At 45.4% G+C, this 12544-nt stretch overlaps 1 protein-coding gene across 1 annotated transcript; it reads right to left on the bottom strand.

The window, feature by feature from the left end:
* Positions 1-1162: 1162 nt before the first annotated feature.
* CCR75_006700 (uncharacterized protein) lies at positions 1163-5714 on the bottom strand. Its single transcript, XM_067964768.1, has 11 exons — positions 4401-5714; positions 4235-4324; positions 2992-4155; positions 2612-2918; positions 2125-2284; positions 1971-2056; positions 1847-1908; positions 1711-1788; positions 1602-1653; positions 1479-1523; positions 1163-1402 (listed from the first exon to the last, which is right to left on the bottom strand). Exons 1-11 carry the CDS (start codon positions 5579-5581, stop codon positions 1355-1357), a joined length of 3273 nt encoding a protein of 1090 aa, XP_067815416.1. The 5' UTR covers positions 5582-5714; the 3' UTR covers positions 1163-1354.
* Between the last annotated feature and the right edge of the window lie 6830 nt (positions 5715-12544).

The following is a 12544-nucleotide window of genomic DNA, read 5'->3' as shown; positions in this document are numbered from 1 at the left end:
AGAGTTTCGGGACGACGCGTTTGCGTCATCCCAGGTACAGGGGTCTGTACCTGTTGTAATCTCAACAGTTCCGCCTGTTGAGAGCCTTGCTGATTCAGCAAGGCTACTTTTTCCTTCATCTCGTCAAGTTCATGTTGTATGAACTTGGCGACGGTTGAATGGAGGGCATCTCTGTCTAAGTTGGACAGTAATGCCAGGATTGCATCGTTTCCTACGGATGAACTCATTCGTTCAACCGCACTCCTTTCTATATCACTTAGAAAGGAGTAGCTTTCAGGGGAAACGTGATGCGTATTCCCACTACCATCTAACATGTCCATGTTAAATGTGGGAAATGTGGTCCTTGGACGGACTACAAAGTGCTACCAGGTGTAACGGGGCACTGCGACTTGTACTGTTTCAGTACAAGTCCACTTCACACTGCTTCAGATGTGAGTGGTGCCTCTCGTTAGGTGACGTACACTGTACGTATAGAGGAAGACTTCTCTTAAGGCAAGTTAGCTTAAGAGTGTAAAATGAAAACTGTATTAATATAGTTAAGTGTCTTGTTAATCTATCTTTGTAAATGTTGTCTTAACTATAAACTAATACTAAACATGTAAATGAATTCTTATCTATCTTATCTTGTAACTCTCTTTGATTACTTCTACAGCTGATTAGTCTGCGGAATAAATAGACATAGTGGTCTATACCTATTTATGGATAAGAATTCAGGAAATTACTATACAAAGTAATTTCTTCCAAATATTATCTACCTTTCAGATAATATTAATTAACAACCTTTTAGTAATAATTTCATGTAACGATACACCTCGTTACATTAACCCATTGCTGTTCCACAGCAATGAGTGCCTCAGCTAAGTTTTCGCAAAACGCTGGTGGGCTGCATACATCTTCGTGTACACCCCTTCTTCGCTTGCCACGCAGTCAATTCCCTTCATATCCATTTCAATGCTCTCAAGCTCCGTCCGGCGTACTAATGCTTTTTGCGGTTTTCGTGGATAATACAAGCTTTTCATTGGGCCATAAGCGGCTTGCTAGTGCTGCGTCGATATAATGTCACCAGCGCCCCTTCGATTTCGTACGCGCTGCACCTTGTTTAGCACTTTGCAACAGAAATTGTCACGCAAAAATTAGATAAATCTCATAAATTTGAAATGTCAAAAAAAAAAAAAAAAAGAATGGAATTCAAAGGAGTTTAATGATTGATCATCGTTTGCTCAAAATGCTATAGAAACATAATTAATGACAGTTGTGTTTATATTTTGCGCGCACTGTAATAATTAGAAACGGACCAAAACACGTGTTCGTCCAGTAAAAATCATTGCATTCTTTGTGGCACGCATGAAGCCGTCTAGCTGCGAAAGGAGCGAGAGAATTGCTCACGAGCTGAAGCAAACGCCTACAGAAATTAAATCGCCACACAAATGTCTTAGAGTATAATCTCCCGCTTAGCACTCAAGCAATGACAAACTTACCTGTGAAATAGTAAGTTCTGCCATCGGTACTTCGTTGTCAATCCCCTTAGAAATTAAAAAAAAATGGTCAAGTGTGTTCATTAGAAATAAATTACAGTCCAGTAAGTATTGAAAAGCTCTTACACGCATAAGCACACGATTTGCTATTGACGGCGTGTCGACCTCCAAGATAATTCTTTGTGACGGCACCAAATGAGTTATTGAGCAAGATGAGTCTATAAAATGATCTTACCCCCCATCCACAACTTCGTCAAACGTGAGCAGCACTAGCTCAATGTTGTCTAGCATCACATGCCGGTCCATTCTTCCTCTACAAATTCCATTCAAATCAATTGCTAAACTGTCAAAGCTATTACTCCCTCACGTACTTGAGCAAATTTCCGACAGTGTCAAAAGCTGAGCCTAAGACTGACAACAGAATGAGCTCGTTCTACAAGAATTTTTGTTACCAACAAGTCAATAAATCATCACATATTTTTCATTTCAACGCACCTCCGAGGCCGCGCCGATTACGTGCATTGTCGTGTCTGATCCACAGCGGTGCACGCTTACAATATTTTCAATAAGAACAATGTCCGCTAAGAGATCGAATACAGTTTTTCTCGTTAATTTGTCGTCGCGACAGTCGTCATTGCAGCCTTCAAACCTTCTTGACGAGAGGTAAAGCTCTTGGTTTTTGCGTAAATCTTTTTCTCGAGCGCTAGCTGCTCTTTTTGCGTCGGGTACGATTTATCGTAATACTTGGCACACACGCGATTGCCATCGCTGTCCAGAATAAAGATCGCTTTCACGCTCGGCGATGCGACCTACAGAGCAGCAAGAGCGGTATGAAGTATTAACTATCAATATGGACACAGGAGACTATGTTATACAGTCATCTCTGCTCTTTTTGCTAGAGATGCAAAGCACGAGAGGATTTGGCCGCACCTTCACCATGTTCGGACCTGGTTACACAACTATTGTGCTGAGAGATTTGTGGGTCGATCTGATTGGCTTAAAGTAAATTCAAGCAATAATTGTATACAAAGAAGACTTTAATTTTATTTAAGACATCAAGAAGACTCATAATGGTCGGTCAACGATTTGCATCAAAGGTACGACACGCAAAAACTACCCGTTTCAAGTTTCTATACTGCTCGAATATCCTGCTGCAGGTCCGGATTAAACACAGGTCGCTGGTCCACTACGGAGGTATTCACGTACGTATTGGGTCGCTGGGTGTCATAATTACCCTGGTCTAATACATCAATCAGTGCCGGGTAATTGTTATTAAAAGCTCGGTCATTCTCAGCACGCATGTGCGTCGAAAGCGCAAAGATGCGTGACATTTTTTGCTGAAAACGAAACTTGTATGGCTTTGGAGGTAAAGCCGACACCCCTTCGGGGTCCTTTCGTTTAACAAAGGTTTTATAAAATCGCTCCATTTTTTTCTCCAAAGTCCTATAAATTACCACACGAGTATACTCAGTAAACAAATCTACATTCCCATAAAATCTAGCCATGCTCAACGTACCATTGCTGTAGAAAATCAATAATACCAAAATGGTAAAGCGATGGACCCGCCACACTCGTCGCCGGTTGCGTAAAGAGCAAATCGCGACGAGCTTGTGGTAGCTGACTCGTGTCAACAAAGTATTCCGAGCTCTGAATGCCCATGAGTAAACTATAATCCATAATACCTTGCGAGCATAGAAAATCACTGTCCTTATGAATCTGATCATAAATGCGATGGGCCGTCGAAGGATAGATTCGAATTTTGGTCATCAAGTCATTGTCTTTCAATACAATATCCGGCTCGTGAAAGTTCATTCCATCTCCACATTCTTGATTCTTTGTGCTACCAAACGTGTACGATGCATTACAGTAACGACACGCAGTCTTGTCCCCAAAACTCGGTACCTTGGCATTTCGATCGATCCAAGATCCTTTAATATCATATCGGTGGTGTACAACATCCGTTTCGGCAAACAAATTGCCCATGACTACAAAGTAGTACATTTTCCCATACAAAGACACTGAATGGCAGCCGTAAAACCGCGTCAAAAGTGTGTCGGGATTGCTCGTCACGTAGGCCTCATAATTCGGCGCAATCTTGCGCAAAAACGCACATTCTTCTGGCGACATGGTTTTGACAATCAAGCTTTCATCCGACGTATAAAACATAAACGCCCCACTCCGACCTTCACTAAATCGCTCTTTTGTTGTTGCGCCAAACATGTGGGTATACTCGGCGTCATTGATTCCAAAGGTTCGACGAATGTGACGAAACGAAGCAGGACAGAACGACCAAAATTTAATGGATTTCCCCGCTTCACTTTCGCCCGAGATTGGAATCATAATCTGTTCGTCGGATGTTGCACGAACGGATTCTTTAATACCTGACGTGGTATAGTACAGAATCTCTGAACGCAGGGCTGTATTCACCTGTGGACTCAAATCCACGTCAACGTCGGCCGATTCATTGCGTTGATTGCCACCCTTTCGTTCAATATTGTTCACTGCAAACCAAATGACATAGTCCAAGTATCCTTTCGATGAAATCAAGAAAATCACCAACTGACGTAATACTTGAGCCACTGCCCTAGAATTGGACGAGTCGCTCTTGGTTGAGAGAAAGTAAGCGCACATATAGAGCAGTAATAGCAGCAGCCAGTAGAATACGTAAGCACCGGTAAAGCTATGTTAACACAGAAATACCAACAACACGTCAAAATTAAGCCATACATTTGCTGCTGATTCCTGCATGAAACACGTACAATGAAATGTAATTCAAAACGCGAAGACGAATATTGTACGTCTTGGGAACACCACGAAGGTATAAACGGTGCCACGCTAACGTCAATACACTGTCAAGTCGATACAAACATTAGTCGTCTTACTCTACCAAAGAATAATAAAAAAAACACACACTGGAACACTTACCATACTGACACAAACAGTACGAGCAATACAAACGAGTAGATTAAAATCCAAGGCCATTTCTGTGCGTTTAAGAAACTTGACGTGTTGGTACATTTTTGCACCGTGTCCGGACACGTTTCGCCCGAGTCGCAACAAATTCGGGAAGATGCAAGACAAAACCCAATTACCGTGTCTGTATCAGATTCGTACGTCATGGATCGACCATCGACGGTAAAAAAACCACCTGCGCCTTGGATAGAATACGTAATAACACCCATAATAATTCCACCCACCCACACCCACAAGTGATAAAACTTCATCAATCGCTTGTAGCTTGTGAATGGACTCGTAAGTGAAAAGAAAAGGTCACACGCCATGACGAGACCCCAGGCTTCTCCCGTGAAGAAGAAAAACTCGGTAATACCAGCGAGACGCTTGCAATCCGTATTGGACCCACTCGGATCAAAGTCGACAAGGACATTTAATAACAAGCAAATGGCCATAAAAATACTTAAAACCGACCGATTGTGCACAATCGGATTGGGATGTTGGTGCCATTGTTTCTTGCGGCAATAGGTAATGACGACCGCAGAGCCGCATATAATCGTATTCACGGATCCGGCAATAAGCCCTGTCCAGCGGTAATTGTACATGGCAACAGACACTCCTAGAAACGCCATCGTGAGACAAAATCCAAGAAGTTGTGACTTTCGATTCTCAAACCAACGGATTCGTCCTTGACCCACGGACTTGGAGCGGCCACGAAATTGCTTGGTCATATCCTTGTCAATCACGCGCACAATATTCTTCTGCGCCGCACGTGGAGTCGAAATGAGAGGCTGCTGGGATGTGGCATTCATGGGATTGGTAAGACTCATGGCATCAACGTAATTGCCACTGATGTTGCTATTGTTGTCCATTGAAATAAAGCCGTCGGAAGTATTAAGCGTACCGCGACGCAATTGAAACGATCCATTTTGATCCACAGGCGGCAATTGACGTTGGGAACGATGCCCGTCAGAAGCTGCAAGACTGTCAGGCTGAGTCGATGTGTCCATGAGGTATACCCCATTAAACGGCGGACTAAAGTTGTTCATAAAGGTTTGCTCTTCGAGCACGGGCGTACCGTGATACTGCCGCGGTCGAGTGGTGGCGGAGGTAGAGCGGTGATACGAACTTTCAGTACTGTGCGACTTTTTCATTTAAGCTCCCCTGGCCTTCTGCTGTGCGTAGAGGCGGGAACACGTTCCCTTTTACTCACACGGAGCAAGCAAAATGAACAGCGCGTCGCTCTTCTAGCACAACAGGCAACGCAAGCCACGAAAAATGTGCTAGATGTGTGCGTTGTCTAAAATGCAAGGCAGACACGTGGAAAGTTTATGCCTCCGGCGTCTTCGAGCTATTTCTGTGGACGGATGAGGTAGCGAGTCGGTGATATTAACCACTAGCGATGTTTGAGCAGTTGGCAAAACTCAATTCTAAGACTTTATATGGCCTTGCTATGTTAGCTTGTCTGACTCTTTTTCGCCCTTTAATAGAACTAGCCACTAATTCCGACCCTCCTAAAGTAGCCGATTTGTGCTACTATAGTGTTTCGAAAATGTTGGCCTACTTTGTTCCTCTAACTACGATTGTACTTTTGTAACAATACATAATTCCGTTGTTTGACAATCGTTTTGCACTGGATTACTTTAAGAATTTATAGCACAATTGAATGGACGACCACGAATAAATAATATTTACGACACTTCGTGCAGAATATGGTCAATTCATTTTTTTACTTTAAATTTATTTGCATTCAATGCCTTCCGTTTATGTACGTAAAAGAATACATAAATTGCGTTAATATTTTTCGACAACAGTTTGTGGGCATCGCACCCTAGATGAAGTGATATTGCGTCAGGACTAGGCACTTACATCGTAGCGTCGGTTCAGTTCCTAACATTGAAAGGCTGAAAGCAGCTATTACGACCTACCTGAGCTGCGCTCCCACAAGGTCACATTCCCATCCAAATGTCATGTGTTTCTTAAAGAGCACTCAATTCCACCATTATACATCCGTAATCACGTTTAGTAAAAGCAATTGACAACTCAACCGTAAGGGCTGGAAGCAATGATTGCCAAAGAGTAGAAAAATAGTTGTCAACAGATTCTATACGTTCGTCAAACTACTCGGACTAAACGTTCAAGTTGGAGATGTATCGCATGTCCTATGTACTTATCGCTGTGGCTAGTGGATCCACTACCATGACGGCCAAGGCGCAGCGCGTACGAAATCAAGGGGCGCTGGTGACAATTTATCGACGCAGCACTAGCAAGCCGCTTATGGCCCAAGAATAAGCTTGTATTATCCAAGAAAACCGCAAAAAGCATTAGTACGCCGGACGGAGCTTGAGAGCATTGTAATGGATATGAAGGGAATTGACTGCGTGGCAAGCGAAGAAGGTGTGTACGCGAAGATGTATGCAGCCCACCAGCGTTGTGCGAAAACTTAGCTGAGGCACTTTGCATGATCTTTTCACGTTCTTCAGCTTATGCGACCTCGTAAGCAAGCTGATCGCCGAAGCGGAGATAATAAATGTATCACACATTGAAGAAGAAAGCGTGTTGCTCCTGGGCAGGCGTCAACAGAAGCGCGAAACTAGCAAGAAAGCCGTGAAGCGCAGGCAATACGCAGTGACTGGTAGGATAAAGCGATTAGATTCAAAGAGTGGCAAGAAGACCACTTGAACGTGGCATTTAACGCAATCGAGGGAAGTGTGGGACAGCAATGGGTTAAGGACTGTGACGATGAGCGGAGTGAAGGTCCGAATCTTCCGCGGCGGGTGTGTTGTGCACATAAGATATAAAGTTGTTGCTGCATGATCTCCTGGCGATATCATTTTGCAGGATGTAGAGGCAATCTCAGAGTGCCACGTAATTCAGAGCGAGGTTGATGAGTAGTATAGCTAACTCGGTAAGCGTTCTTTTTAATAAAACATAAATGGGTTTATGATGGCCACATCAGCAGATGAGTGCGTAGAAACAGGAATGTGCCATAGCGAAACATGTGCGATAAACTTTCAAGTGTGATACGAAAAACTCACCTAAAAGGAGACAAACCGAGGACAAAACCGCTTGCTCTGACGTGCTAGGGCCAATACCGTCAGTGTCGAAGTTTGTACAGCAATGCTTTGGACTATCATCGCGATGATAGCAGATACATCGCCATTTATCCGCGCAAAATGATTCAGCAAAGGTTTACCATGCGGGCCGAAGTTGCCCTTTGTTACACAATCACCGTTAAACACACTTTGTGTAACTAAGGGAATGGTTATTTACTTAAGTGAAGTAATTAGACCCACCACTTGGGTGTGGTTCACATTGTGACCCACCCTTGTGAATGTGATGCACCTGAGGGAAGTCACATTTACGGGGATGACGGCTAGCGTCATCCAGGACACGAGGTATATAGAATAATACGCTCGCAATACATATCAGTGCAGATCTACAGAGATAGCATTTATGATTGGTAAAATACGTTTTATATTTAATACAATTAAAAATAAATCAGTCATAAAACTACTTCCTAAGTGCGCAGTGTGGAGCCGGATTGCCGCTCCCGTGACGTCACTGAAGTTAATGTTTCTAGTTCGTTGGGTCCGGTCGCTTAGGCGCCTACCAATTACCCCATTGCACGTGAGAGAAGACAGTCAAACCGCTTCCTCACTGTGCCTGAAGGTGTGCGTAAGTAGAGCGAAGGTGTGCGTAAGTAGAGCGTGGCTGCTACAGTGGCCCCCGCCTACACTTGGTAGCACTAATGGGTCCTTCCCACAACCCGTCTCTCTGAGCGTGTCAGTGAGGATGAACCTCAATATCGATAGGCTCATTCTCCTCACATCTCCTAGCATCGCCGGGAGGTGGAAGAGCACTTGGCGCAGGGACTTGGTGAACAAGCCCTAGCTAAGCTCTTGGACAGTCCTCCTGAGCAACATGTTGCTCAGTTGGAGCAGTTTGAAGCGTTCGTGCTTGGACAGCGAAGAGCCGTGTACGCATGCTGCGGCGGAGTCCATCACTAAGGCTCAGGATGAGCATAGGCGTGAGCAGGTTCGGAGCGAGGCTCGCAACAGGACTGTTAAGATGCTCTCCGCCCGGCCACATCAGCCGAGGCCCATTCGGATGGACCCGCCAAAGCTCGATGGAACTGCAGTGCACACGATTGTCTACTGGCTGATAGCTGTGGAGCAATGCGGTGTAGCGCAGTTCATCGAGGACGACACCCAGATGGTGTCGCACGCCATGTCGCATTTGCGCGGTAAGGCCTCAAAGTGCGCTTAGTCGACGCTTATGGCGGACGTTAAGGCGCTCCCTTTATGGGTGATGTTTAAGACAAAGGTTCGCGCCATGTATCAGTCGCTGAACAGCGAAGTGTTGCTTCAGGCGCGCGCTTCTTTGAAGCGCGACAGGCTAAGCAATCTTCGCAAGAACATGTGCGAAAGATGCGCTCGCTGTCGGTGTCCATTAGTGCGGGTCCAACATCGAAACACATTAAGGTGCCTACGTTCTTAAGCGGACTGCGGTACGGCCCATCGCGACAGGCACATTTTAAGAACGTACCGTCGACGGCGAAAGAGGCAATCCAAATTGCCTTAGTTGAGGAGCAATCCTTCAATAGTGCCTCGGCGATAAGCCGTCCTCCGAAAGGCTGGATGCCACTCCAATGGAGTTGAGCAAAGCAGACGTAGTCTACTTTAAGTGCGACAGGCGCGGCCATATGATGGCTCGCTGCAAGGCCTGAGTCACTGCTGGAGCTAAGACACCCAGCAAGAGGACTCTTAAACCGAAGGGTGATGACAAGAACGAGCGTGCGAGACGCGTGAGTTCTGCATCGACCGCTGAGGGTTCGGAAATGCCGGAGCGCAGTAGGGGCGGGAGCCGACCCCTCAACTCAGAGTTATCGAACAAATGGGTAGCATAGTCCCTGATGTCTTGAAATTTTGGACCTTAATCCTGCTGGTCTATAGCGCTCGAGTAGGAGGCTTTGACGTTGTGATGACCCTTCTCGTGTATTTGGGTGCGTCACAGAATTTTGTGAAACTCGCGGCTCTTAAAAAGAGACCGGAGATGTTTGCGTCGCTTTGCCAATATGGCAAGCGAGAAGAGGTGACCGCTTGTTTAGCAAACGGCGTGCTCGTGAAATCAGAGGAAGTTCAAGTAGAACTCTTCTTCAGCTTTAGTGACTTTTCGTGTATAGAGCAGTTCACAGTGCTAGGTATGGAGAGTCCGTATGACCTCATCCTAGGCATGCCATGGTTGCAAAACACTAACCACGGATAGACTAGCGTACACGCACAGTTGCTTACTCTACGTAGGATACCGGAAAGGAAATGCTCCTGCGAGTGGCATATGCAACTGGTGTCGTGTCAGACGTAGTTATAGATGCCTGGCGAGATGTCAAATGTCACCAGGTCCTACCGAGAGCCGAAAGCCTGGTGTAGTAGAACGTGTACCGATGGGAGGTTAGGTGACACAAAGACCTACCCAGCTCAGAGAGGCTGGTGTAGTGAAAAAAAAAACGATGACAAGTAGTCATGCGTCCGAATGTCCTGCGTTAAGTCGAAAGCCTGTGACAGTAGACAGCGAGCTGACAGGAAGTCAAGCGTCGCCTGAACGGCACAGTTCCTAGAGCCTGGGGCGGCTGGAAGGGTTGCGTTAGCCAGGAGAGCAACGGCATCCGGTTCCTAGTCAAACGTCGTAGTTTCTCGGAGAACAAGTACCCGACAGATAAGAACAGTCAAAATCACTTCAAAACTTAATTTAAATTTTATTTATTTTTCAATAAAAGTTGATGATGTAATGGGACAAGTTTTTTCTTTATTAATTCTAACAGTAAAAATATTTATAAATTTATTGTAAATAAAAATCAATCAAAACCCCCCATTTTTTAACAATTAGTGATATATTACCGTATTTATTGAAAAATAAGATTAAAATTGTAAATAATTTTAATCTGGAGCAACTTTAGTCAAGAGATTTGCAAATTCTCTTTGGATCGGTCCTAATTGAAGATGATGGGCCTTAGAACGAAGTTTTCGAGGTCGTCGACGACAATTTATCGGAGGCATCCTCAGTTGAGGTGCTCCAGCATGTCTTAAAGTCTGCCGAGGAGATAGTTAATCCATCGGAGATATCGTGGATTCCATTCCTTTCCGAGCTAAAGGAAGGAAATATTCACGAAATAGTCACACAAGTACCAGAAGAGAACTTGGTGGACTGTAGCTTGTCGTCCACAATGGACGAGAGCGTCCTAGAAATTATCAAAAAGAAACAGTTCGCTGCTCAAGGTTGGTATGCCTTGAGAGACAGTCCATTCTTTAACGTTCTGTGGAAACATCACGATTCTGTGGAAACATCACGATGTGTTTCCAGAAGAAGTGCCGAGCCGCCTACCAGCAGATAGGAATGCATCGGGCACGAAATAGACCTCGAACCTGGCACCAAGTTTTGTGTGACCAGGCAATGGCCGAAAGAATAAGTCGATTATATTGACGAGTTCTTCGACAGACGAAACAAGGCGACATATGTCCGTAAGAGTAAATCTCCTCACTGCAGGCCACCTTTATTGCGCGTAAAGCCACAGGTGGATAGCGCGTGGTTCACGCTTACAATAAGCTGAACACGGCCACCACAACTTTCCGCGGGATTGACGTCTTCATGCGCAACCGTCAATTTCGCGGAAAGATGTCTTGTTAAACTTAATGGGAAAGCCAACTATCTTTTCTGCGTTGGATTTGAAGGATGGCTACTATCAGGTACTCATGAGAGAGTCCGATGAGGCCAAGAAGGTAGTAAGCACCCCAGAGGCGGTATGCTTTGGGACTGGCTTGTGATGGCCCAAGGTTTGAAAAAAAAAACGCATCAGCGATATTTAACCGAGTGGTGGCTCACGTGATGCGTCAACACCGTGCCTACGCACCCTATTACTTTGACGATGTATTCGTTCATAGTAGTGCCGAGGACGGGCTGAGCGAAATATAGTCGCACAAGTGTCATTTAGACGCTGTGTTGCCGACTCTGGAGAACGCCGAATCGTACGTCAACTTGCAAAAGTGCATCAAAGGGGCCACGAGATACCTGTGGGGCTGCATCGTAGGTAAACATGTGTACGAGCAGACCCAGACAAGGTAAAATCGGTAAAGGAATGGCCAGCCCCACGACATGTGAAGGATTTGCGCCCTAGGGCTTTCTAATTACTTGCATAAGTATAGCAAGAATTACGCGAGCGAACGAAGTCCTTGTCTGAACTCCTTGAAAAGGACGCAAAATGGGTTTGTCAAAGGACAAGCAGAAGTATTCAGATCAATGAAGCAATCTCTTGTTGTGCACAGATATTGGCGTTGCCAGACAACGCTAAAGGACACATCAGTCCCGGCTTTTAAAAGCCGCGGAACTAAATTACTCTGTGCATGACAGGGAGCTACTTTCAATAGAGTATGATCTTGTTAAGTTTCGAGTGCACCGAACTATTTGTGACTTATACGGATGGCGCATCACTGCGGACCGCTCGCACTTCTCACTTAGAATCATATGTCCCTCATGATACAGATCTCAACCTGAAAATACATCACGAGCTCCATGATGCCCGATCGAGTGGGCATCTGGGCCTTGAAAAGACATTTTTGCGAGTGTCAGAGGAATTTTGGTGGTCACACCTATATCGATGGGTGGCAACTATATTCGCTTCTGCGAACAGTGCCAGCGCATAAACCCTGCACCGTTCAGCAGTGCGCCATTAAAGCCGCTGCCGATTCCAACGATTTTTGGGAAGTCGGTCAGTCTGGACTTAACGTTTTGCATGCCAACTAACCGCAAGGGTCGGGCGGAGCTCGTCGTCTTTGTAGAAAGACTGAGAAAAGGGTGCATTTAGCACCATGTTAAACACTGATCACAGGCAAGGAGGCAGCTCTCTTGTTCCTGATCATGTACACCAACTGCACGGGATGCCTGTGTCCATAGTATCGGAACGGGATCCACGTTTTACGTGTGGTTTTTGGCGTCATGTGTTTGAGCTGCTAGGTACCAAGCTCAACATGTCGATCGCGGATCATTTCCAGACCGATGGCCAAACAGAAAGTGCCAATCGGGTCGTGGCGGATGTCTTACGCACTTAAGCAACTACCAACGAA

Source organism: Bremia lactucae, linkage group LG3 (genome assembly GCF_004359215.1).
Source record: "Bremia lactucae strain SF5 linkage group LG3, whole genome shotgun sequence".
NCBI lineage: Eukaryota > Oomycota > Peronosporomycetes > Peronosporales > Peronosporaceae > Bremia > Bremia lactucae.
Note: the sequence above shows the minus strand (reverse complement) of the source record. Positions and strands in the feature narration are given on the sequence as shown.

Excerpts from the sequence above, each read along its gene's own strand:
- CCR75_006700 (XM_067964768.1), bottom strand. The coding sequence starts at position 5,581 with ATGAAAAAGTCGCACAGTACTGAAAGTTCGTATCACCGCTCTACCTCC. Across the intron at positions 4,156-4,234 it reads GTTTTGAATTACATTTCATT|CTTTACCGGTGCTTACGTAT; the intron begins GTACGTGTTTCA and ends GTGTTAACATAG. Across the intron at positions 2,919-2,991 it reads ATTGATTTTCTACAGCAATG|GACTTTGGAGAAAAAAATGG; the intron begins GTACGTTGAGCA and ends GGTAATTTATAG.